Below are 23719 nucleotides of genomic sequence, written 5' to 3'. Positions count from 1 at the left end.
GCAAAGTATAAAATAATATATAAAGTATGTCACTTTTTTGTATAAGAAAAGATAACTTCTAAAAAAATATATGGGAGGGAGAATAAACCAAAAAATAATAAAACTGGATCATCTGGTAAGAGGGATACGGGAGGGAAGACACATCTCTGAGTATACTTTTTTGTATAGTTTCATTTTTAGAAGTAAGCTATTCTATAGACAGAGCTGGGGGCAAGAAAGGAACTTAAGGCAAAACCAAATGAACCTAGTTCCATTTCAGATAAAGAATATATTCAAAGGGATGGGAAAAGTACCAATAATTTTTGAACACAATATTTTAAACCCTTAGAGAAAGTGGAATTGCAAACGAATCTTCAACTCCTTTTGGGTAGGTTTGTTCTTCCTAGTGGTATGTGTGCTACATTTCTTTCTTTCTTTGAGACACACTCTTATTCTCTTACCCAGCCTGGAGTGCAGTGGCGCAATGTAGGCTCACTGCAACCTCCACCTCCTAGGTTCAAGCGATTCTCATGCCTCAGCCTCCCAAGGAGCCAGGATAACAGGCATGTGCCACCACACCTGGCTTATTTTTGTATTTTTAGTAGAGATGGAGTTGCATCATGTTGGCCAGGCTGGTCTCAAACTCCTGGCCTCAAGTGATCCACCTGCCTCAGACTCCCAAAGTGCTGGGATTACAGGCTTGATCCACTGCACCCTGACCTAGTGTACATTTTTGATACTGTATTCTAATTAATCATTTTTTGACAAAGCACTGGATAGCACATTTAACATGCCCGGCCATGTGTACCATTGTAAAACTATTTCAGATGTATTATAGAATTAAATAAGTTGATGTTTTTGGGAATCAGCATTCTTACTATGGAAGAAGGTGATACTAATATGAATTAGGGGAAAATGCTTTGTGGGGTTGGATTGGAATTGAAGGTATCAATAGGACCTCATAAATATATATATTTACATATATTTATGTGTATGGATGTATTTTTCTTCCTAGCTTTGTCTGCAAATGGGTCCTAGAATTAATGATACTCCATAACCATGAGCATACATAATACCCAGATCTTGGTTTCTAAGTACCATTCTCTGCTAAACAGAACCAAGGGCTCCTTGGAGGAATAGTTGATTCCAGGTCCGGGGCACAGAAAGTACAACATGGGCCAGAAACTATGAAAATACCACCTATTTTTTAAACGTCAAATGATGTGATAGAAAGGATGAATCGATTCCTGCTGGACAAATCTGGGACAGTCTGAACATGAAAATAACAAAGTACAGTATATTATAACCCATATGGCTAATAAATAGATAAATAGGGGAGGAGGGCAGGCTCTTCCTTAAAACAGGACGCAGACTGATATTATGAAGGGAGAGGAGGAGCAGGGGGAAAAAAATTACCATTTTGCAACCATCATAGTAAAGACTAGATTGGGCAAGAATGAAAATGAATGCTTATGACACCTGGGGAGTTAGATGAGGAGAAGAAAATTTGCACTGTCTCAAAGTATCTCCTCAAAGATTGCTTATTGCAAGGAGAAAATCAGTACCTATACAGTGGGGAAATCTTGAAACTATACAATGGAAACACCTTAATCAAAATTAACACCACCCTTGAGGTGCAAATGGACATCACATGCCTTCAGACATGATTACCTGAAAGAACACAAGATTACTTCTGTAATATCTTGGCATAATCTGAAGCTAATCTACAGAAAACCTCAGACAAATCCAACAATACTGGGACAATTAAAAAATCGAACTGTGGCCTATAGATGAGAAAAAATTACTGTACCAAAACCTAAATTTTCTGATGTTTAATAGCTATATTTTGGTTATGTTATGACATAAAGCAATATTCAAAAGAATGAATATACAATCTACTCATAAATGAATGATTCAGAAAAAAATAGGTATATGCACCCACATCTCCACATACAAATTACAAAGCACATGTAGCAAAATGTAAAAATTAGTAAACCTGTGTAAAGGATGAACATGAGTTTTTTAAAAATAATTCTTGCAACTTTTCAGCAAATTTAAAATTATTTCAAAATAAAGTGAGCAAGAAAAAAAGGACCACCTATGCACAAGTTTCCTACAAGTGTAAACAGCTCTCTCCAAAAGAAGAGTTACGTATTCAAAGTAAAAGGCAAATTAAATTAGAATACCTGTTGACAGATAGTCCTTAGTACGTATCTAGCGTATTCTCTTAAATTGGCAGTTTCAATGGAAATGCTTTTCCCACAGGATTTTGGATTTTGTGAGGCAGTCCAGATATCATCAGCATTCCCATCACATCGCAAACCTCTCATGGTGAAGTCATCATTCTTTAAAGAGCTGACACTGTTATTGCCAATTTTGGCATCTCCTAAGTAATAGAATCACAAAAGCAAAATCACAGAAGTTCAAAATATTGCCAAATATTTGAGGAGCAAATGAGGATAGCTTTCAGGGATTTAAAATATGTGAATATTATTATTATTGAATACCCAGTTGTTCAGGAATAGAGAGAATGGATCAAGAGAATAAATTCATGAACCCAGAGAAGTTTTTATCAGAAATGGAGAAAAACCAAGTTCAAGACTCAATCCTTACTTTGTTTGTATAATTATAGTTTCACCAAACTTGGAAAGGCCATTATGAATCACACTAAATAATCACAGAACATTGGTTTCACCAATATTTCAAGCATGAATGTATTCAAATTCATTTGACTTATAGACAAGGAAAAAATGGGTTACTCACCCTTCTAGATGTCCCTTTTCCATTTCTTCTCTTACAATGACTTATTTTCTATCCATAGGTCAAGAGAAAAGTTTTGCCTTAGCCCACCTTACTATCAACTTCTTGACAAGAGAGATTTATTTCCCTGGGAATGGAAAAGGGCAATGCATACTAAGGAAGCCCTGAAAAGTAGGGCATTCATTGAATACCCCCTGTTTTTTACCTTCATCTCTGTAACATACAAATAAGAAAACCTCACCTGATAAACCTCTAGTATACTTAGTGAAATGAAGCTAAGGAAAGTGTTTTCTTCATAACAAAGTTCTGGGAAAGAAACTAAACAGAATGTTTGAATAGCTAGAAATAAGAAATCTCTAGCCATGAAAGACAAATAACTATCATATTTTAAAAGTGAGAGAGTAATAAAAATTCAAAATAAGGATTGCCAAATGACAGCACAGCCTTCAAACTTTTGCCTGTTTACTCACAGGATCATAGGCCTTGATAAGAAAATTTCCTGGAACCAACACATGCTTTTACAGTAGGCCTTCACTGCCTGCAGTAAGTGGGCAAAACAATGCCCAAGTTAATGGAAAAAGCCTTTTAAAACCCACAAGTCAACCAAGAAAAAGTTTTGACGTTGCTGAAAAATGGCTTAATGAGTATTTACTTACAAAATCTTAAGCGGAGGAGAGGAATAAATAATGAATTTCAATTTATCAATATATAATCATATGTTTCTCATTAAAATACAAACACAAAGAGTACCAACTTCATTTTACCCACAGGATTTAATTCAATAGATCACTTCAGGAGCTGAAAGAAATGACTAAATTCTAAAAGTACCAAAATGTAGTATGCTTTCACTACCGTTAGGTGATGTAAACAACTACCTCTATACCTTGTTAAATTGTAGAAATTAAAAACCAAATTTGATATAATGGTCCCACCTCCCTAACTCAAAATATATCCTGGTGGATAGGAATTGAGAGTTGGTTAGGGCATGGTAGGGTGGATAAATTACAGCTTCTGCAAATAAGAGAAGAAAGGAAAAGAAAAGAAAGAGAAAAAATCATATCTGCTAGCCCCATAATAGGAGATCCTCATTTAGTTTAGATATTAGGATAACAGAGAAGGTATGAGAGTCTGTGCCAGACCTTCTGCAATTGCATAGACAATAGAATACATTGAGTGTTTAGTGCCCGCCTGGCTCAAAGCTCTGCTGACATTAAACTGACCTGATCCTGACTTCTTAGACCCAGGGAATCCTCCAAATCACGTAAAGAGGTGGGCAAATTTTACTTGAGATTAGACCAATCCTACAAATCGTGGGGCCAGTGTCTAGAAGGTACTCATTTTGGTTTCTGCAAGTAACATGTGTGTCACTTACAGAGTCACACTTCCAACATAATTGTATTGAAAACTCATTCTTTGCTAGTTTCTCTGATGAGCACTAGAAATACCACAGGCAAAAAGCCAGTTCCTATCTTCATGGTCCCTACATTTATTTATTAAGTAGAACCGACCAACTGACTTTCCCTGCAAATATGATTACAGTAGGGAAATTTTACTCACTGAAATGAGCATTTAATGTTGGCTGTATGAATCTATAAGCCCCTACACTCAGAGGAGGCTGTGGTCCTTGATGTGGCTCTACCTTCCCTGTTTACTACAAAATTCACAGGCCTGTGTGTGTATCCTTTCTTAAGGTGAAGTTTTGATAGATGGTTTTTTGAAAATTCTGTTATCCTTCCTCATCATCACCAAATAACATTTCCCAAGCAGGGCAAGATTATAGCCCGAAACATGTTATTTAGGACTCATCTAAAGCAATTCCTATCCATTCAGTAATTTCTGTTCTAATGAAAGGGAGCTACTTCTGAACATAAGAGTCAAGACAAAAGAAGGTACCCAAAGTTAGAATTAGGCAGTCTGAATTCAAGACTTTCTAATTATTCAAACCCTTTCTGATTTATAGAATAATGTTTTAATGTATTACCCTGTAAATGAAGAGAAAAGGCAGTGCTATTATTCCAGGAGAATACTTACAAATAAGGATGTAAAGAACATCTTGGACATTATGAATTAAATGAAAAAAAGTATTGTGAAATTTAATATTGATTTATCAATAATATCAACATCATTGTAACTACTGCATGGGTCATCAAAAAACAAAGTTAGAAGGAAATATACTTGTTCAGGGTCATGACAGAAGCAGAAACACTAAGATTAAAACTCAGACTTTCTGGTGTTCTGCTCCTGAAACATAATCTGGATAAAATGTAAATGTTTACTTAGATTACCAAGTCATCCCTGTCTCTCACAAAGTGTGATTTCTGCCACCAAAGAAGGCAAAACAACCCTGTGGGTCTGAGGACCTATTTTACATCAGAATAAGACATGATGCCACTAAAACACCATAAAAAATATTATATGTTAAGTTCCTCCAGAGACACTGTAGATAAGGGACAGAATCTTCAGAGTCTTATGTATTTGGTCTAAGAGAAACCAACTAATTTTTCCAGGAGAATAAGCGATCAAACAATATCATATTTCCAATAATATTACTAGATTTAAATCTGAAAATAAATTATTTTGCCTTCACTTCTGGTGATTAACCAAGAAGTTTAGGGTCAGAATAATCTTACCAAGCATCATAATTGCTTTTAAGACAGCAAACACGGCTCCCACTTCAATGCTGTTGTGAGCAGCGGCTAAGAGGTGTCTATCACAAGATGATCTTATTCCGGGGAAAGGTTTGCCTACAAAAACAACAAATCCAAATCTTTAACAGTCTCATCACCATCATTAGTAATGTTTTGTAATTATTTACAGGCAGTCAGCCTTTCACTGTTAGACTGTGGGTGCTTAATTGCCATTAGTTTGCTTTAATTGATGCTTCATGGATTCACTAAGAAACACTGCCAGTACTCCTCACTTATCCTTTTCTTGTTATTTACTAAAACAATGTCGTTCCTCCTCAGAGATACATCAACAAGATTAGTAGGACTTTCACATACTTGTATCGATTCTCACACAGATACATGCATACCTATATGGAAATGATCTTTAGGAAAAGACTTCACCAACGCCCCTAAAATTCTTACTTGATTCCTTCTACTTAGTACAAGAATAAATGAGGGCCGGGTGCAGTGGCTCACGCCTGTAATCCCAGGACTTTGGGAGGCTGAGGCAGGTGGATCAAGAGGTCAGGAGTTCAAGAACAGCCCGGCCAACATGGTAAAACCCCCATCTCTACCAAAAATACAAAAATTAGCCAGGCATGGTGGTGCATGCCTGTAGTCCCAGCTACTTGATAGGCTGAGGCAGGAGAATTGCCTAAACCCAGGAGGCAGAGATTGCAGTGAGCCGAGATCACACCACTGTACTCCAGACTGGGCGACAGAGTGAGACTCTGTCCTGAAAAAAATAAAATAAAATAAAAAAATAAATAAATAAAATAAAATAAAATAAATAAAAATAAAAAATAAAATAAAATAAAATAAAACAAATCAAATCACCATTGCCCTAAGCTGCTGTGGTGTGGTTCAGAACCAACACACACAGTATGTGAGAAGACCATGCTGCCCACCAGCATGACTTGGCCTAAGAGCAGAGGTATTTTTATTGCTTATTAACTCGATTCGTATTTCTCAATACATCCTGATATTACACGGATTAAAGGTGCTGACAGCCCTCTCAACGAATGGTATCATCTTACCCTTCATCACCCCCAGGGCATGCCCAAAAAATTAAGAAGGCAATTACAGAAAGGGACAGCCTATTTGGTCATTTTAGAACCTTTAGCTACCAATGAAAAGGTAATCAGATTTTTCAGCAGTCAGCTCACCCGTTGCTTGAGGTAAGAAGCAGGCCTGGGGAGCTCGGAAGAGATGAAGCAGGAGTCGGCATGTCATTCTCGCCCCGGGCTCAGCGTCCGCATCTCCACAAGCTAGGAAAGGGGGATTGGAAAAGCAAGTTTTCTAACACATTTGGGAACACGTCCTTCAGGTTTCCTATCAAGCTAAATTTCCTGGAATAATTTAAATAAATTTTCCTCATGGTAAGAAAGTGAGGCCCTGGCTATTTTTCTGAGAAATCTTAGTGCTTCCTTAAAACAGACTGTAACATAGCAGTTTCCCACCTTTTTCATGGTGATCCATGTTAATTTGTATACAACAACTATTACAATTCTACTATATCTACCTTGATACTACACCACTTTCCAATATACATACCCTCAAATACTCCTTTCACCGTGTTTTAGTGTTAGAAACCACTCCATCAAGACAACAATCAAAGAACAACTGAAGTTCCTGGATGCTGCCTTACCTGCCGCTAGAAGAGAGGGAAGTGCGACATGCTGCACGACGTCCTCCAGGGAAAAACACTGTCGTGCTATCAGAATAGCAATGAAAGTAGCTAATGAATCATGGAATGAAAGGTCACTCACCTTCAAGAAAAACATTGACAGGTTTTAATACCTAACAACCTTGTGAGTAGTATCTAAGATTAATAACTAAGAGATTGTAGGTAATACCAATAAGATCTCAAATCCCAACATGAACCAACAGAAGGAAATGACAACATATCATGATGATTATCCTCTAGGCCTATTTCTATTTTATAAAACAATGAATGAGGTTTACCCACATTCCAATGCTGTAAGAAAATACTGAGCTTTGACTTGCATACATGCAAATGAAAAACAAAACAACAAAAACGCAAAATCAGGAAATCACTACAAGATGTAACATCATTAAAACATTTTGGCAGAGTGCAACAAGATATATCATTTAAGAGTCAGACCATTAGAAGGCAGGGAAAAACCAGGAGGCTCCCCCCTAGTTGAAAAACAAGCCTCATTAAGGTTTGGGAGTTCCTTTCAGTGATAACTACTAAGGATTCTTTAATATGATAAAACTCATTTTAAAAACAACTCTGAAAGTTTCCAATTGACTCTTAAATTTAAAAAGAAGAAAAAGAGACAGAGGGGGAAATTAATTCAGTCATAGTGAAAAATTTACCTTTCTAGATCTCATGTGACCTTGGCAGAAAATAACAGGAAAAACAACTACAATAGCAATCTTCATACTGATTCGTACCACATGCCAAAGACTATGGGTAACTTGCAAAAATCACCTTATTTATTAGTACAACGCTATAAGGTTCACACTATTATTAATTCCAATTTTTTAGATGAGAAATTGAAGCAAAAGGTAAAGTGTAATTTTAAAAAAACAACTAAGAGATTAAGAAACTATATTAAAGAAAGTCTCTTCTGTCCAGAAAAGCAGGCCACATCTATGAATTCTATACACATAAATTCATAAGTTTTCATATAATGAAGATGTAGAAATAGGATTATCCAACCAGTCCTGATTAGCAGAATTCAGAAGTAAACCTTCAACTGAGAGGCAGGTATAAAAATGTATAAAGAACTATGCATAAGCGATACTAATGTAGGACAAAGACTACTCCAATAAGTGGCAACAGGAGAAGTAAAGAATCAAGACAGATTTTTAAAGAAATACACACATCATGGATGCAACATGACATCCAAGGAAGTCAGTGATATATACGAGGGGTATCTCTTTATCATCTTCCAGGCATAATTGCCAAAAAACACTGGACACCCTCAGAATCTAGAGCTGGACATTCTTACGTAACTCCACAAAGCCTTTATTTGTATAGTGTGCCTTGCACTTAAAAATATCAAAATGGTTCTCTTCAGAATGTGAACTGCTTTAGTTAGATTATATCCCATGCTATGAGGAACCCAGGGCAGTTGGTAAAAAGAAAAAACAGCTCTGAAGAGACCATCCATATGGAAGAAATCTCAACTAAATGGAAATTTCAGGAAACAAAGAAATTCTTGATCCCTCTGCTACAGATTAAACTATGCATTCTATTTATTTCTATTTTTTTCATGTATTTAATCCATGGCAATGTCATTGTGGTTTATTGCTTTTGGAGAAAGAAATGATATTTTATAACATTTCAGTTGAATCAATTAAATAAAAGCCAAAAGCAGAAAGATTAGCCACTAATTATTTAACTGCACAGTTCAATTTCTAAATGAAAAAGAAAACTTACATCTACAGTGCAAAGTACATCATTAAACCCCCACACGTGATTTGAAGAACAACAAAGAGCCTTCAGAACCCCCAGCCATTCTGAACTAAGAACAGTGCAGCAAGCCGTAAGCTCGGAGGAGAAATTGGCTATGTCGTTAATCCTAGAAAATAAAAAGAAAACATAGAAAGTAACCTTGTACAAAAGAGAAATACTCACCTGTGATATACTTAATTAACATATATTTCACTAACATCAAACAAGTCATTTTCTTAGATTCACAGATAATTCATTTGTCAAATAACTTAGTAGAACCTTGAGAAGATAAAAATGGCTTCAAATATTTTTGACAATTAATGCTGTTAAGCAACAATCGGCACATATATGAATTAGAATATTTTTAGTTTCGTGAATAAATCTGAGCTACGATTTACATTTTTAAGGGGAACAAAAAATGTATAGATACTACGTAATTTAGGTGGACCCAAATACAGTTTTTTTTCAAAATATAGGCATTTTTATTTGTATTTTTATTCTATGTTTTTGAAAATAAATCATGTAATTGTTGGCCATATTGAAAACATCTCATGCCAGCATAATAAATCAGAAAGCACTGTCTCTTAGGTTAAGGAAATTATAAGATAGTACAGAGGTAAATTAAGGAAAAAAAGAAGATTTAGAAAAAGCAAATGATGGCCAAATGTGAGTCCTGACGCTTACTAATGACACCAATTTCAAAGAAGCACCAAGGCAACAACTCTTTGGTTAATCATGAATTCCAGGGTAACCCATCTCACCTGCCAGCATCCTGATGGCCCATACATACATTCATGAGTGTATTGCAGACAAAGCTGTAGCGATTGGCCGCATTGTCACTGAGGATCTTGCCCAGCATTGAGTAGTTGATGCTACGGGCTGAGGGATTCTCAATAAAATCCATCATAAAGTCTGGATCCCAACGCAAGTTCGAATTTGCAGGCATCACATTATTATATATGGTTTGCTTTACTTTTGAACAGGCACTACTGAGGTTATAAGAAAAAAAGTTAAAACAGAAAAATAAAAGTAGAATAACTACTTAAGGATATATTAAATGGCAAGAACTGTAATGCATTCCTAGAGACGATTTACATTATAAGTTCTTAATTTGAACTTCTTACTAATCGGCGTTAATCAAAGTACTTAGGAATGTACACATTCCTCAGTAAATAATTTCTAAGTCGGCAGAACAACAAAACAGAAATGAGGTATTTGGTTACAAATCTTAAGTATTTCCAAAATATGGTCTACATTTTACATGCTTTAAAAATCAAAGAAATTACTATGGCTTCCAACAACTGTGTCTTAACAGTTGTTGAAAAGTGTTATTACTTAAAAAAAAAAAGGATTCAATTACACATAAGGGAAATTGTGTGTTACTCTTAATTATACATCCTACAAAACTATTCCTCTGGTATAGTGTAAGCAGTAGAAGTTCGTGTGCCAAGACTATTCTGGAAACTGTGGCACAGCTGTGAAGAAGAGAGGCACATTCCTTGCCTTCAAGGAACTTATATTCTAGTAAGGGGATATGGATAATACACAAATTCTAGGGAAGTGAAAAAACTATTATATCATTCATAAAAACTTAGCATGTTGTATTTCTCAGAAGCATTAAGAGATTTTTAAAGAGCCTGGTCTATCATATGAAAACAGTTCATGTTTCAGCGAGTTATGTCTGAATCACATATAGACTATTAGAAGTATAAAAGGAATTAGAATCTATCTCCTCCAAACCTGCTCTGTGAATGAGACTGAGAGAATGATGTGATTTAAAAGTTCAGGTTCTATATAAACTTATCCATTTGTGCTTACCTTCTGTAGGTAGCAAATTCATAAACAACATTCACCTTCTCTATTCAAAAGCTCTTTTATGCATCAGAAAGTCTGTTTTATAGATTAAGTTTCCGGCAGCAAATGTATTCGTGGTTTGTGGTGACCTACAGCTTCTTTTATAAACCCCATATTGTTACATACTTGCATCAACGGTAGCCAGGAATGAGTCCCTCAAAGATGAAAAGTCATAAGGACTCTCTATCCTAAACTATTGCCACTGTCAACAGGTTTAAGAAAACAGAGATAGTTCAGTTCAATGTTTAGCAAAATGTAGTTTCACCTCTATTCCTTGAGAATCACTTTTGTGGTGTTTGTTAAAAATAAAGAATCCTATCCTGGACCTCTACTGTAGGTGTATAGAGTCTGTATGTGCAACAAGATCTCGCACATGTATCAAGTGCTGAATGCTTGGGAAGACTAATGCTTGGGAAGCACTAGTCTAAGAAAGAGGACTAAAGTTATTTACTAAATGGCAGCAAATACAATCTTCTACATTCTCTTTCTGTGCAGACAACTTATATTTTTAAAAATGTGTTGGCTGTCATTGAAGGATACAAGTGAGCAATTCAGAGTCATGACATTTTCAGTTTCTTGAGGTTGATGTGAGAGTTAAAGCTCTTGATAGAAATAACCCAGTACAATGCTTGGCACACAGCACCAGCTCAATCAGTGGTAGAGGTGACCAATGTTGTTATCTCCCCCAAATACTCCTCTCACGCAACTGAGTGAATGGTGTTTCAGAAAACATATTCCTCTCATACAACTTTTAGCAATCTTGTTTCAGATAAAATTATTAAAGTTGTTTTATCAGTACACTGATAGAAATACCTGTGTATCTAGCTTTTGTTTGCCCATTTTTCTTCATCTCAAACTACAAATAGCTCTCTGACTTCAAGATATCCCAAGAAAGTTGTATTTCTCTTTCATTTTTTAAACAGAGGAAACTTTAGACGGTGCCAATCACCGTGATGTGCCACTCTGCTGAACCCTAAGTAATTTCTCTATTCACTGCGTGCTGGTACCCTAAATCTCCACACCCAGCACATGTTACTTGCATTACTTCATTTAACCTATTTGCACCACACTGCAGGAGTATTAAGGGTCAAATAGGCTATTGGGGCTGTCTGAGGACGTTCACTATTAAAAAAAAGGGCTGCTGTAAGAACTGAATCATGTAAGAGAAAGCTCTTTCAAAAATGTAAGCTGAAACAGAAAGATCTATGTAAACTAAGAGAAGAATGTAAGTATTTTTTAAATTGTGACATAATTTCCGTGGAAAGTTATTTCCTAAGACCCACTCAAATATTTCACAAAGGATTATTTTGAAGCCTAACCCATTTCATAACATATTTTCACACTTTATTAATACCATTAAAAATACGAATTGTTTTAGATAAAACTATCATTCAACAGATTTTTTTCAGTGCCTACTAAGAGCTACATACTCTTCTAGGCACTGGGATACAGCAGTGAAAAAAATAGAAAAAGCTTCTGCTGTCATGAAGCATACATTTTAAGGACGAGCCGGACCATAAATAAATATAGAATCTATGGGGGGGTAGCAAGTGCTGAGGTTCAGAATGATGACATGGGGGTGCTATTTAAAATGGTGTGCTCAGGGAGGCAGTCATGAGTGAAGTGTGGAAGTGAGGCACACTAGTAACTGAGGACAAGTATCACAAGCAATGTAAGATAGATTGCAAAAGCTCTGCCATGGGTCATTCTTAGAGTGTTTGATCAGTAAAAAGGTCTGTGTCACCAGAATAAACAGAGGGAAAGGGGTGGAAGAGAAGATGGGACCCTGAAGATCCTGAAGGCTATGTAGGGACAGTGAATTTTATTCTGAGTGGGCGAAAAGTCACTGAAAGCCTGTGAATCATTCGTGTATTAAAAGGATCATTTTAGTGGGTATGTTAAGACTGTGTTTTAGAGTTAAGGGTGCAAGCAAGGAAACCAGTTAGAAGAGCTCTGCAATGGTCGCAGCAAGAGGTATCCATGGCGATAAAGAGAAGGTGAAGAACGGGCAGGTTCTAGAGATGCTTGGAAGGCAGAGCTCACAGAATTTACAAACAAAGTGGATATGAGGTACGACAAAGGAAAGAAAATGGTAATTGAACATCCTTTCTCTACCTCCTTCTGGATTCCAAATTTGTTTTGCTAGTTATTACCTTCTACTACTCTCCTCCTACCCATCTGTAGTTAATAATTGTCCTCAAAATAACATTAAATAAGCATTTACTTTCCAGCACTAGTGCTGCCTGTAGGGGTAGCAAGTGTTAAGATACAACGAATGACAGGAAGCTGGGGATGCTATTTGAAATAGGAATGGCCATGGAAGCAGAAAGACAAACGGAGTGAAGAAGTCAGCATACAAATACCTCTGAAAGAATGTTCTGAGTGGGGTGATTTCAAGAGCAAAGTACAGAATACTGTCTCTCACACTTACAGTAATTTGTAATAAAAGGTTATAGTTACAGCAAAAAATAATTCAACATGAATTCTGGATAAGAGTATTATGAAAATAAAAATATTTATAAAAATACAATTTTCTGTACTCATTAAACAATGAAATATTCCTTAAGCAATAAGATGTATTGACAGGAATCAAATACCACTATCATTATCAGGTCATGAATTTTAATCTAAGATAGCAAGTAGGTTAACTGCAGAATTTACAGTACCTTTTTATGATTAATTCAGTTCTATTTTTTTCATACCAGGAAACATTAGATAGCATTTATCAAGCTGAACCTGAATCAAATACAATCTGTAATAGAAACCAGGTTTCCTACTTTTAATGCACATTGATTTAATGTTATTCAGTGAGGGTACTGGTCATTTTTTAAAAACTCATTAACACATGAAAAAGTTATCTGCTAAACAGCAAATTGTTTTTGTAAAAAAGAGGAAAAGTAAACACAGTATGAAAAAGTTCTAGAAAATTGAATGGGGCTATAGAACCTTCTATGAGTCACTGGAAATAAAAAATGAAACACTGTAATGCCCAAAGGATATTAAAGCTAATGCAAAAAGTCAGCTCAGAAAAGGTGGATATCAAAAGCACGAGAGATACAAATAAAGCAAAATATAAAGAGCTGCCTCATTGATCTATTAGATTTATAACCCAAACTGAATTTTAAACTTCAAATGGAAAGATACATCAAATAATCATTACTTCAGTAGGACTTACCTAAAATTCATTGTCTGTACAACATATAGAGAATGTAAAATCTTAAGAAATACCTTATTCATTGAAGAAATAAAATCAAAGGTAGAGAGTTTATGACCTAATATCATTTCAATATCAGGAAAAAAAAAAAAAAAACCTATGATCACACATTATTATAATCTATCGTGTATTGTCCCTGTGTATTTTAATATTCAGTTTCAACAAATCTTGAGTATATCAAAATTACTGCCTAATAGAGACAATTGCAATTAGCTTTCATTATTCAAAAGGATGACAATATTGCCAGGGTCACTAACAAACATAGGCATGATCCTATTTCTGTCCTTTTGAGTCTCTTCTACTCACCTGAAGAGGTCTCCAAATTTACTTCTGAGGTGGCTACATGACACATAGAGATCATAGAGGTAGGCTAAGATGCATCTTTCAGGGGAAGAACATTCTGAGGGGTTTACGACATGCTTGACCACACCACACAACCTGAGGAGAAAAATATATGAAGAAATGAGACACATATTTGCTACTATATGGGTTATCATCTGACTCTTTTAGAGGGAAAATATGTATTACTTGGGTAAGAAAAAAGATATCGGATTGTTGAAACTAATAAATAGAATAGTAAATAACTCAGTACAATATAATTTTTCTATTATGACACTGAAATAGTAGATGTAAAAAAAAACTTCAGAAATGTCACTGACGACAAGAAACAAAAGCAATGAAAGAAATTCCTTCATAAAGAAGGTACGTATGGAGGAATCCACCAATTAAGTTGCTGTGACTGAGACACAAAAGGAAAACTGTTGTAGAGAGCCCCCGCCTCCTCAGTAAAAAGATTCACAAATGCAGTCAGTGTGCAAAGATTCCCAAGTGTTCTCCTTTGTAAAGGAGCAATTCTTCAAAGCAGTCAATCTGGGAAACCCATTTTCAAGTGCACAAGCAGTTTTTCGTTTGCAGTCACATTCCCCTTACGCATGTATACATTCCCCTATGTATACAAACTAGAAAGAAATTTATTTTAGTTTATCTTATATAAGAAGATAAAGCCTCTTCTGTTTTGTTATATTCTCTACAACTCCTGTAGTTATAGGCCTCTTTGTCCATAGTCCATAAAACACAGAAACCATACAACCACAGATGTAAACACTCGTGGTCCATTCACCTATCTGTGCATCTCATTCCATCACCGTCTTGTATTTTGTTACAGGGCTCAGCCATTATATTACACTAATGGAGTCACAGATGACAGATTATTAAAGACGAAAAAAGCTTTAGAAACTATCTGATTCATCATCCTTATTGTATAAAGAAGGCTCAGAGAGGCAGAAAGGTGGGGTGACTTGCTCAAAGGCAAAGAGCTAGTTCTAGCAGAAGCAAGATGACAGCTTAGGTTTCCAGACTCCCAGATCAAACCCCTCTCTACCATTCAGGCGAAAGGGCAAAGTAGAGAGAGCATAGGATGTCTAGGCCAAGAAGGACAATGGAATCACAAGTACCATAGGTGGAACCAAGGAGACTTCTTGAGGAAATGGCAATGTAGTATTCCACACCCTGTGAATTGATATCAACAGATGGGACTACCTGGCAGCAGGGAAAAGCTGCCAATTAGAACAAAAGTGTCACATAATTAAGAAGGAAAGTAATGAGTCAACCTGTTAATTATATAAACAAGCAAACCAATAACTATGCAGCCATAAAAAAGAACAAAATCATGCTCTTTGCAGCAACATAGATGCAGCTGAAGGCCATTATCCTAAGCAAACTAATGCTGAATCAAAAAGTCAAGCACATATTCTCACTGTAAGCAGGAGCTAAACATGAGGTCCACGTGGACATAAGGATGAGAACAACAGACACTGGGGACTACTGAAGTGGGGAGACAGAGAGAGGGGGAAAGGTCTGCAAAACTACCTACTGAGTACTATGCTCACTTCCTGATGGTTTCAATCATACCCCAAAACCTCAGCACCATGCAGTATACCTTTGTAATAAACCTGTACTTGTACCTTCTTATTCTAAAATAAAAGTTAAACAAAATCCTGTTACTATCCATAAAGCAAAGAATTATTTTGTGACTAAAGTAAATAAACATTTATTAGAGTCTGTTAGGTTTAGGTATCCATCATACAGTAGTGAGTGCTTCCTCAACTTCTTTGATTTGCCAGCAGTAAGAAAAACATTTCACATCGTGATCCAGTGTACTCATTCACATAAGTACAAAGACGTGAAATAAGAGTCTTAAGAATAATACTTATCCTTACTAATATAAGGTAAAACTATAACAAAGTTGATGTCAAATATGATTTCATGAACATTTAATAGGATAAAAATTTTCAATGCCAAACTAAATGATACTGAAATCAATTTCAAAATAACAATACAAAAACAAAAACAAAAAGACTTGTCACAACCCATTCAATTCATTTCATGACCAACTAATGGGTTTCAATACACTATTTTAAAAGTAGAACATAGATTAAACAGCATGAATAAGCTTCCAGTTCGAAAGTTTTTTATTAAAATCTGTGATATTTATTAGCTATGTGATTCACCAAACACTTAACAGGCCTGAATCTCAATTTCTTGGGCTGTAAAGTAATACTAAATTCAAATTCTATACAGCAGTTGAGTTATTAAATAATTCTCTATTTCCTTAATTGTAATATGTAAATGTTCTTATATTCTAAAGTTTTTAGGATGTTTCAGATTTCATTTCATAACACATAATTAATACAAATAAAGGTAGCATTTCTTCTTCCTCAGAAGAGCTACTGTTAAACTTATATCATTCTAGAATAGCATATAAATTGATTACATGTGCTAGATTAAAACAATAAAAGGTACTATAAAACCAAAGAATCCCATGATTCTTTTGAGCTCAGAAGGAAAAACTGAAGAGAAAGAAGTAACAAGTTGTCTTTCTGTGTTTAAATAAAAAGCCCTGGAAAAAGGAGTGGAGAGTGGATAAAAAGCGGCTTATGTAGGTCTTTGAGAGCTCATTACACTAACTTGGTGCTCTTAGCCTCAGTCTTTAATGGGGGTGATACTAGCTATTTCCGTAGTCCAACTTCACTAGTAGAATAAGCCCCAGCCTACAACCAAGAATGAATCATTTGTTCTAGGTTAATTCTTATCAAAAGATATCTTTAATCAAAGAAATGAAATTGAAGAACCAAATTTCTAAGATGATAATGTATGCAAAATTTATCTGATGTTGAGTCTGCAAACATAAACTGAAATTACATGAATAAAAAAGTTCCAGCATTCACTATTCATAATATGGCAGGATGCTGGCTAACATTAACCACAGAGTGCTATAAACGACTGGCTTTGTACTCTTAGAAACCAGGGAGAGGGAAGAAAGGCAAGGAGGAAGGGAGGAAGGAATCACACATTATTAGGAAGAACATACTTGACATGCTCAGATCTTTTTGATCAATGTTTTCTGGCAAGACTGTTTTCTATGTTTTAATTAAAACAGGTATCAGTACTATTTTTCTTTTAAAACTACTATAATATTTCATCACTAGTTATACATTCCAAGCTTGGAAAAACAACAATGACATGCTGTATACCAACCCTTCAAACACCTGGGCTGTCTGATCAGGATTCAAGATCAGACAACTGTGATAGCGCCTGAGAACAGCCACGATGCAGACACACAGTCCTGTTGTATAACTTCCTGCCAGGCTGGAGGATTTTAGGAGCAGTTCAGCTTCTACAACACTCAGTTCATTTAGTAACTATAACAGGAGAAAAAACTGAATAAAAATGTAGGTGCCAAAACAAATGGAGAAAACACTTATTTTTACAAACCATAGATATACTGACTCATTCCACTACAAATACATTCCCTGAATTTAACCTTTTTTAAATTTTTAATCCTTTTCCAATTCATAAAGTTGTTCTTCTGTCTAGACATCAGGATGTATACAACCAGGAAGTAGCCAGTGCTGAAATAAGGTACTGAAACTGTATGGCAGTGCAAGGTTCTGGACTGTCTAATTTTAGAAAATCCCACCCCTCACTTTTCTCCCCTTTCTCTTTTTAATAAAATGAAAGTTATTTGGCTTTTCTTTTGTTAACAAACTTAATATCTCCTATAAAATAAACAAAATAAAGGAAACCAAGTCTTATTTCTGTTTGCTAATAACAGAAGTAAATAATGAACTCAAATGTGTATAAGAAATAACAGTGGGGCAAATCCAATTATAAGGTTTGTTTTGGCTCTTAATCTAAAACATGCTCTATTATAAAGAGCAAATAAACTTTCATCTTTCCTTAAACAAAATAAAAAAGACCAAAAGAAAACAAACAAACAAAAAACAGAAGAAGCACTCAAAACTCACACATTTTTAAATGGCATATATTTTGGCACCAGTTATAATTATTTAATTGAAAACTATGAACATGACTATAAATAAAATGTTAGTTTAAGACTGTTAATTCACCATGTCTAAATTATTCAAAAATGTACTATGTCCATAAAATAATGTTAATGCACAGCAATTGGTTCATTTGATTTTTATTTTTTAAATTTTATTTCTTTCTTTCGAGACAGGGCCTTGCTCTGTCCCACAGGCTTGAGTGCAGTTGTATGATCATGGCTCATTGTGTCCTTGATCTCCTGGGCTTAAGTGAGTCTCCTGCCCTCAGCCTCCCAAGTAGCTGGGACTACAGGCATGCAACCAGCTACTTTTTAAATTTTTTGTGGAGATGGGGTCTCAGTAAGTTGCTCAGGCTGGTTTAAAACTACTAGATTCAAGCAATCCTCCTACCTCGGCCTCGCAAAGTGCTGGGATTACAAACACAAGCCACTGTGCCCAGCTAATTGGCTCACTTTAAATTGCACAATGCCTGGTGGATTTGCTTTCCTAAAAGTAAGAGAAACATGGTCTCTTTGACACCTGTATTGCGAAGTCAATTAGTCCATTGATGTTCAGTGCTGGCTCCATGAGATCAAAGATGAGCTGAATGTGGTGAGCCAAAGGGAGATGATAGGATGTTCCCGATGCAAAGCTTGTGATTTGTTCTAGCACATTGTTAGAAATCTGTGCAAACACAAGCAAAAATATTGTAAGACCAATATTCCAAATAATCTTTTACTAAGATAAATCATTTTTACTTTTTACGACAGTTGAATTTATATATGATTCTACTTTGATGAAAGTCAAAACATATTTCTATAGAAACTATAAAACTATGTACAAATAAAACAATTTATTCATTAACTATAATTTTAAAAGATACAAAAAGTTGTCATTCAGACCTAAATCTTAAGTATTCTAGTGGTAGAACTACATTAATTTTAGACACATCCATTTGAATATCAATGGATTTGTAAAGCAAAACAGATGTGTTTTCTTCTCAATTTCATAGTATTTTATTTCAATCATCAACAGATTTCTCATCAATTGCAATACAGGACCAAATTCTAATAACCTATTTCATTAGCTATTACTTTATATGTCACTGATTATTATCTTAAGGACAAAAAAAAATGTACATAGTAAAAATTAATCCTTCTGAGGAAGGCAACCTGACAAAGAACTACTCAATAGTCCGAGATACTTCCAAGTATGTTTATAAAATATATGTATAAAACCATTAAGGCTGAGAAAATACACTGCATGAAAAAAATTTTTAAGAAAATTAGAATACTGCAAATGCATAATAAAACAGCTTTAAATGGCTACCTGAGACGTCACTTGATGCTGATCAAAATACGAAAGAAGCTGGAGTTTAGTGAACACAGTTTCCAGTGTTGGAAATGTCTCTTGTTTGTTCTTCCTGGCTTTTTGTCCTTCGTCCCCAACTACATAAACATAAAGCAGATCCATTATTTTCCATTTAATAGAAACTCTTGACATTTTTAATGGATTTTTTTTAAAGTACAGCATACATACAGAAAAGTGCACAAATTATATGAATTTCTATAAAACAAAGACACTCACACAATAAGACTTGAATACAAAGTAACAGAATGGAATATCAGAAACTCCCTCAGGCCTCTCTAGGCACCTCTCCCTCCCTAGGAGATCAAAATCCTGACATCTAACAACTTAGATCGCTACTGCCTACTCTGGAACTTTACATAAAGGAAATCGTGTAGTATAAGCTTTCCACATCTGGCATCTTGCAATCAACAGTATGCTTTTAAGATTGATTCATATTGCTGAGGTAATTTTAATTTGTTCTAAAAACTAATAATTCTCACTTACTTACAGTATTCCAATGTGTGACTGTAACACCATTTACTTAACCATTCTAGTGAGTAGTTTCCAGATTTTAGCCATCATAAAAAGTGCCTTTATGAACATTTCTCACTAAACAACTTTTAAACTACAATTATATCAACAATGAAGGTGGGGAGATCTCCTGGGCTCACTTTGACTTAATCAAACACCTGCTTGGCATCTTCTTTGGAGACTCACCTTGTTACTTTTCTGAAGCAGTTTAAAATATTTTTTTAAAAAGAAATTACATGATTCCTTTTTTAATGGTAGCAAAAAATTAAATCACTCCACGTTAATGAAGAAGTGCCACATTTATCAAATTAGCATAAAGAGGTTTGAAGAAAATTCCAATAAAAAAATAAAAATTGCTTATTATAGGGGTACTCTTAACAGTTCTAAGAATAAGACCCAAAAATAAATTCAATTCTGTTTTTAAATACTTTAATATTTTGTATTTACAAAGACAAGTCTAAAAACAAAAAGGAAAAGTTGGATATATGATTGATAATGTCATTTCTAGCACTGTGATTCTAAGCAGTTAAAGGCTACCAAGACAAGAGTTCTACTCCTCACACTGTCCTCTTCTTTAGAAAAGCTTAATTTCAGAGAACAAATGTCACTTTACAGATTTCTCTATTAAAGACACAAGAAATGAACAAAATTTCACTGAACTCAAAAATATTTTGCTAATGGCAAATGTAATGGTCTTAAACAATAACATTAAAAAAAAGACTTCTCTTTCAACAATGAGGAATTAGTGGTTAGAGTGAAAAACAAAATAAAACAAAATACAACAAGGCTGGTTCTTTTCTAATTCCCTAAACAAAGAAACCTTGATGCCAGAGTATATCAGAATTTAAAGGTGCAGGGGTAATATAAGTTACAAGTTTGTGCCACTTTTGGCTAGTAACACCAAATATAATGCAAAGATTAGGAACTAACAAATTCATTAAACCTGATTATTTTTTCAATATCTACTCTCAAAAGTACAAATTATATATGAAATTTTGCCTTCACTGTAGCTGCTCACATGTCATGAGCATGCTTAAAATATCCAAGTTTTGAATTTTTCGTTTACTAACATCTCTGATCCAAGACTGAGGAGCTAACATCAACAGCCTTGTGTACAAAATGCCTTAAAAGTGAAATTAATGTATTCATTCAGTTCTTGCTAGGACAAAACAAATAAACAACAACAACAGACTTAAAGAAATAGATACTACTAAAAATTCCTAAGTGCACCTTTTTATTTGTTTATGCTAATAGACTCCATTTATCTACATTATCACTAACTTCTTAAAAGCTCATCTAAAAGAATGTAATTGGTTCTTAGCAATTTATACTCAACAGCAAAACTTAAGAAATCAGTGGTGGTTCTCAATGAAATACCTTATTTTAATGATATGTACATGAGTAACAATATAGTCAATGTATATTTTTCCTCATCTTTCTTATGTTAATTTGCTTTTATAACATATTATTGCTCTTTTGTTGCTTAATTTTGATTTTCCTTTTTAAAAATCTTTAAATCTTGGAACTTTAGCCTTTTAAAGGTTGTCATAGTAAACTTCACTAATATTTTCAAAAGATATACCATTGACAACCAAAAAAGGTAACTGGTCAATGCAAATGAAAAATGAAGTTTGATCATTCAACTGGAAATATTATTTGAACTTTATGTTATAAATTCACCTAGGCAAGACCTGGCTGATCTGACAACACTCCTAATGAGTTGGTTCCTCAAAATGTTATTTTCATGTGTTCCCAGAAATCAAATACATGCTAACACGAGGTCTGTTTTCCCTACCAGTATTCATGTTGCTGAAAAAAGTGGGCATCCTTTCCATTAATCTGAAGTACAGTTAGTTAATTTCTGGTGTATACACTAAATTTTAACTAGTGACTTAAGATTATTTACAAGAAAGCAGCTCACTACATCCCAAATTAATAACTTTCTGGTTAAGGAACTTTATCTAAAATGAAAGAAAGTAAAAAATCCCCTCCCAACTATGTGGTTCCACAGATGATGTTTCTGTTTACTGACAAAGGTTGAGGATCCCTATTCTGAGAATCCAAAATGTGAAATTCTCCAAAATCTGAAACTTTGAGTGTAGACATAATGTCATAAGTAGAAAATTCCACACTTGATCTCATGTGACAGGTCACAGTCAAAATGTAGGCACACAACACAGTTTATTAAGCATCCCTAAGAGAAAAATAAAATTACTTTCAGGGTATGTGTATAAAGTATATATGAAACATAAATGAGTTTCATGTTTAGACTTGGGTCTCACCCCCAAGATTTCTCATTATATATGCAAATATTCAAAAATGTGAAAATATTCAAAATCCAAAACCCTTCTGGTACCAAGCACTTCATATAAGGAATACTTGACCTGTTTCTCAAAAGGCAGCACAGAACAAAAATGTTTTTCACTTTGTGAGTTCATATGCTAGAATTGCCTATTTGAGGGATTACTACAAAGACAGGACAAACTACAGTGTGGCATTAAAAAGCTGTGAAGGAAGTTAGTAGGCTTAACAGAAAAGGATACCGCATTGCTTCCTTCCCCTTCCTATACCCTTTAGCCATCTAAAAAGTTCCATAGGATCTGGAAAGACCCTCTAAAAATAATTTAGATAAAATATGTATTACTGAATCTCCTGAAGGAAATACTGACAACCCCCCACCCCATTTCCAAGTATACCAAAAGTAGTTTTAAATATTCTTTGCTAGCTAGTTTAAGGGCTTCTAAATTCAATCTTCTAAATGCAACTGTTTCCTCTTTTCTCTAAGACAGAGAAAACATCAAAACAACAGATAAACAGTTTTCTTAGACAGAGCACTTTCTTTTTTCAAGTTCAGTAATGACATGCCAACAAGAAGGTTTCATTTCCCTTCCACAACTCTTGGTTGCTGTCCTTAACTGGGAATGGAAGGGAGTTAGGGAAGGTGACACAAATAACAAGAAAGATAACTTTCTCACTGAGTTCTGAAGACTATCACCTCTGACATCAGATACCCAGAATGCCATATGCAGACTGAAACACGTTGCCCCTCATACCATGTTTCTGCATGTGCACCATGATTGACTGGGAAGAAAGAGAATCTATCTGCATTATTAAGATCTGTGTTTTTCTCTGGTAAAGATCTAGGGTGGACAAATTCTGGCAATTTACCCTGCTAAAGTCTGAGAGCTGGATCTCCTGTGAAGAGTCCATAAAAAAGTAGTATGTACTACAGAACAGTAGGGCTCCTAGAGGTGGTTTATACCACGTGCAGGAAGAATGTTATTTACATAGGGTAAACACAAACTTTCTTTTTCCTTCTATGATTTAAGTGTTAGAGAAATAAACACCAGTGGTGGTAGCAGGATACCTAACAATATACTTAAAATTTTGATTGCCTAATGAAATCAACAAACCTTGAAAAGAATAACTAGGCAAACGTGAAGTGGATAATTACAAAATTCCAATTATGCAATGTGGTGATACAACATAAAAGGCACAGCTTCACGGTAAAAACTATGTCAAAAGAATGGGGAAACAGCATTCCAACTAAAGAAGACATTATAGAGCAAAGATCAAATTTCCTTTCATTTGAAATCATTTGGAGATATAGGTA

General features: G+C 34.9%; 1 protein-coding gene across 1 annotated transcript in view; it reads right to left on the bottom strand.

Moving 5' to 3' along the window:
• MED12L (mediator complex subunit 12L) overlaps window positions 1–23719 on the bottom strand; it is a 345920-nt gene that overhangs the window by 62569 nt on the left and 259632 nt on the right. The window contains exons 17-26 of the mRNA XM_023232117.2: window positions 19555–19673; window positions 18766–18909; window positions 17438–17601; window positions 14207–14338; window positions 9594–9821; window positions 8818–8959; window positions 7054–7174; window positions 6572–6673; window positions 5370–5483; window positions 2166–2365 (exon numbers count right to left, since the gene is read on the bottom strand). Of these exons, the coding sequence (XP_023087885.1) occupies window positions 2166–2365; window positions 5370–5483; window positions 6572–6673; window positions 7054–7174; window positions 8818–8959; window positions 9594–9821; window positions 14207–14338; window positions 17438–17601; window positions 18766–18909; window positions 19555–19673 (1466 nt within the window). The remainder of the gene's footprint in view (window positions 1–2165; window positions 2366–5369; window positions 5484–6571; window positions 6674–7053; window positions 7175–8817; window positions 8960–9593; window positions 9822–14206; window positions 14339–17437; window positions 17602–18765; window positions 18910–19554; window positions 19674–23719) is intronic.

This window comes from Piliocolobus tephrosceles, chromosome 2, assembly GCF_002776525.5.
Source record: "Piliocolobus tephrosceles isolate RC106 chromosome 2, ASM277652v3, whole genome shotgun sequence".
Lineage (NCBI taxonomy): Eukaryota > Metazoa > Chordata > Mammalia > Primates > Cercopithecidae > Piliocolobus > Piliocolobus tephrosceles.
This window is presented reverse-complemented; position numbering and strand designations above follow the sequence as displayed.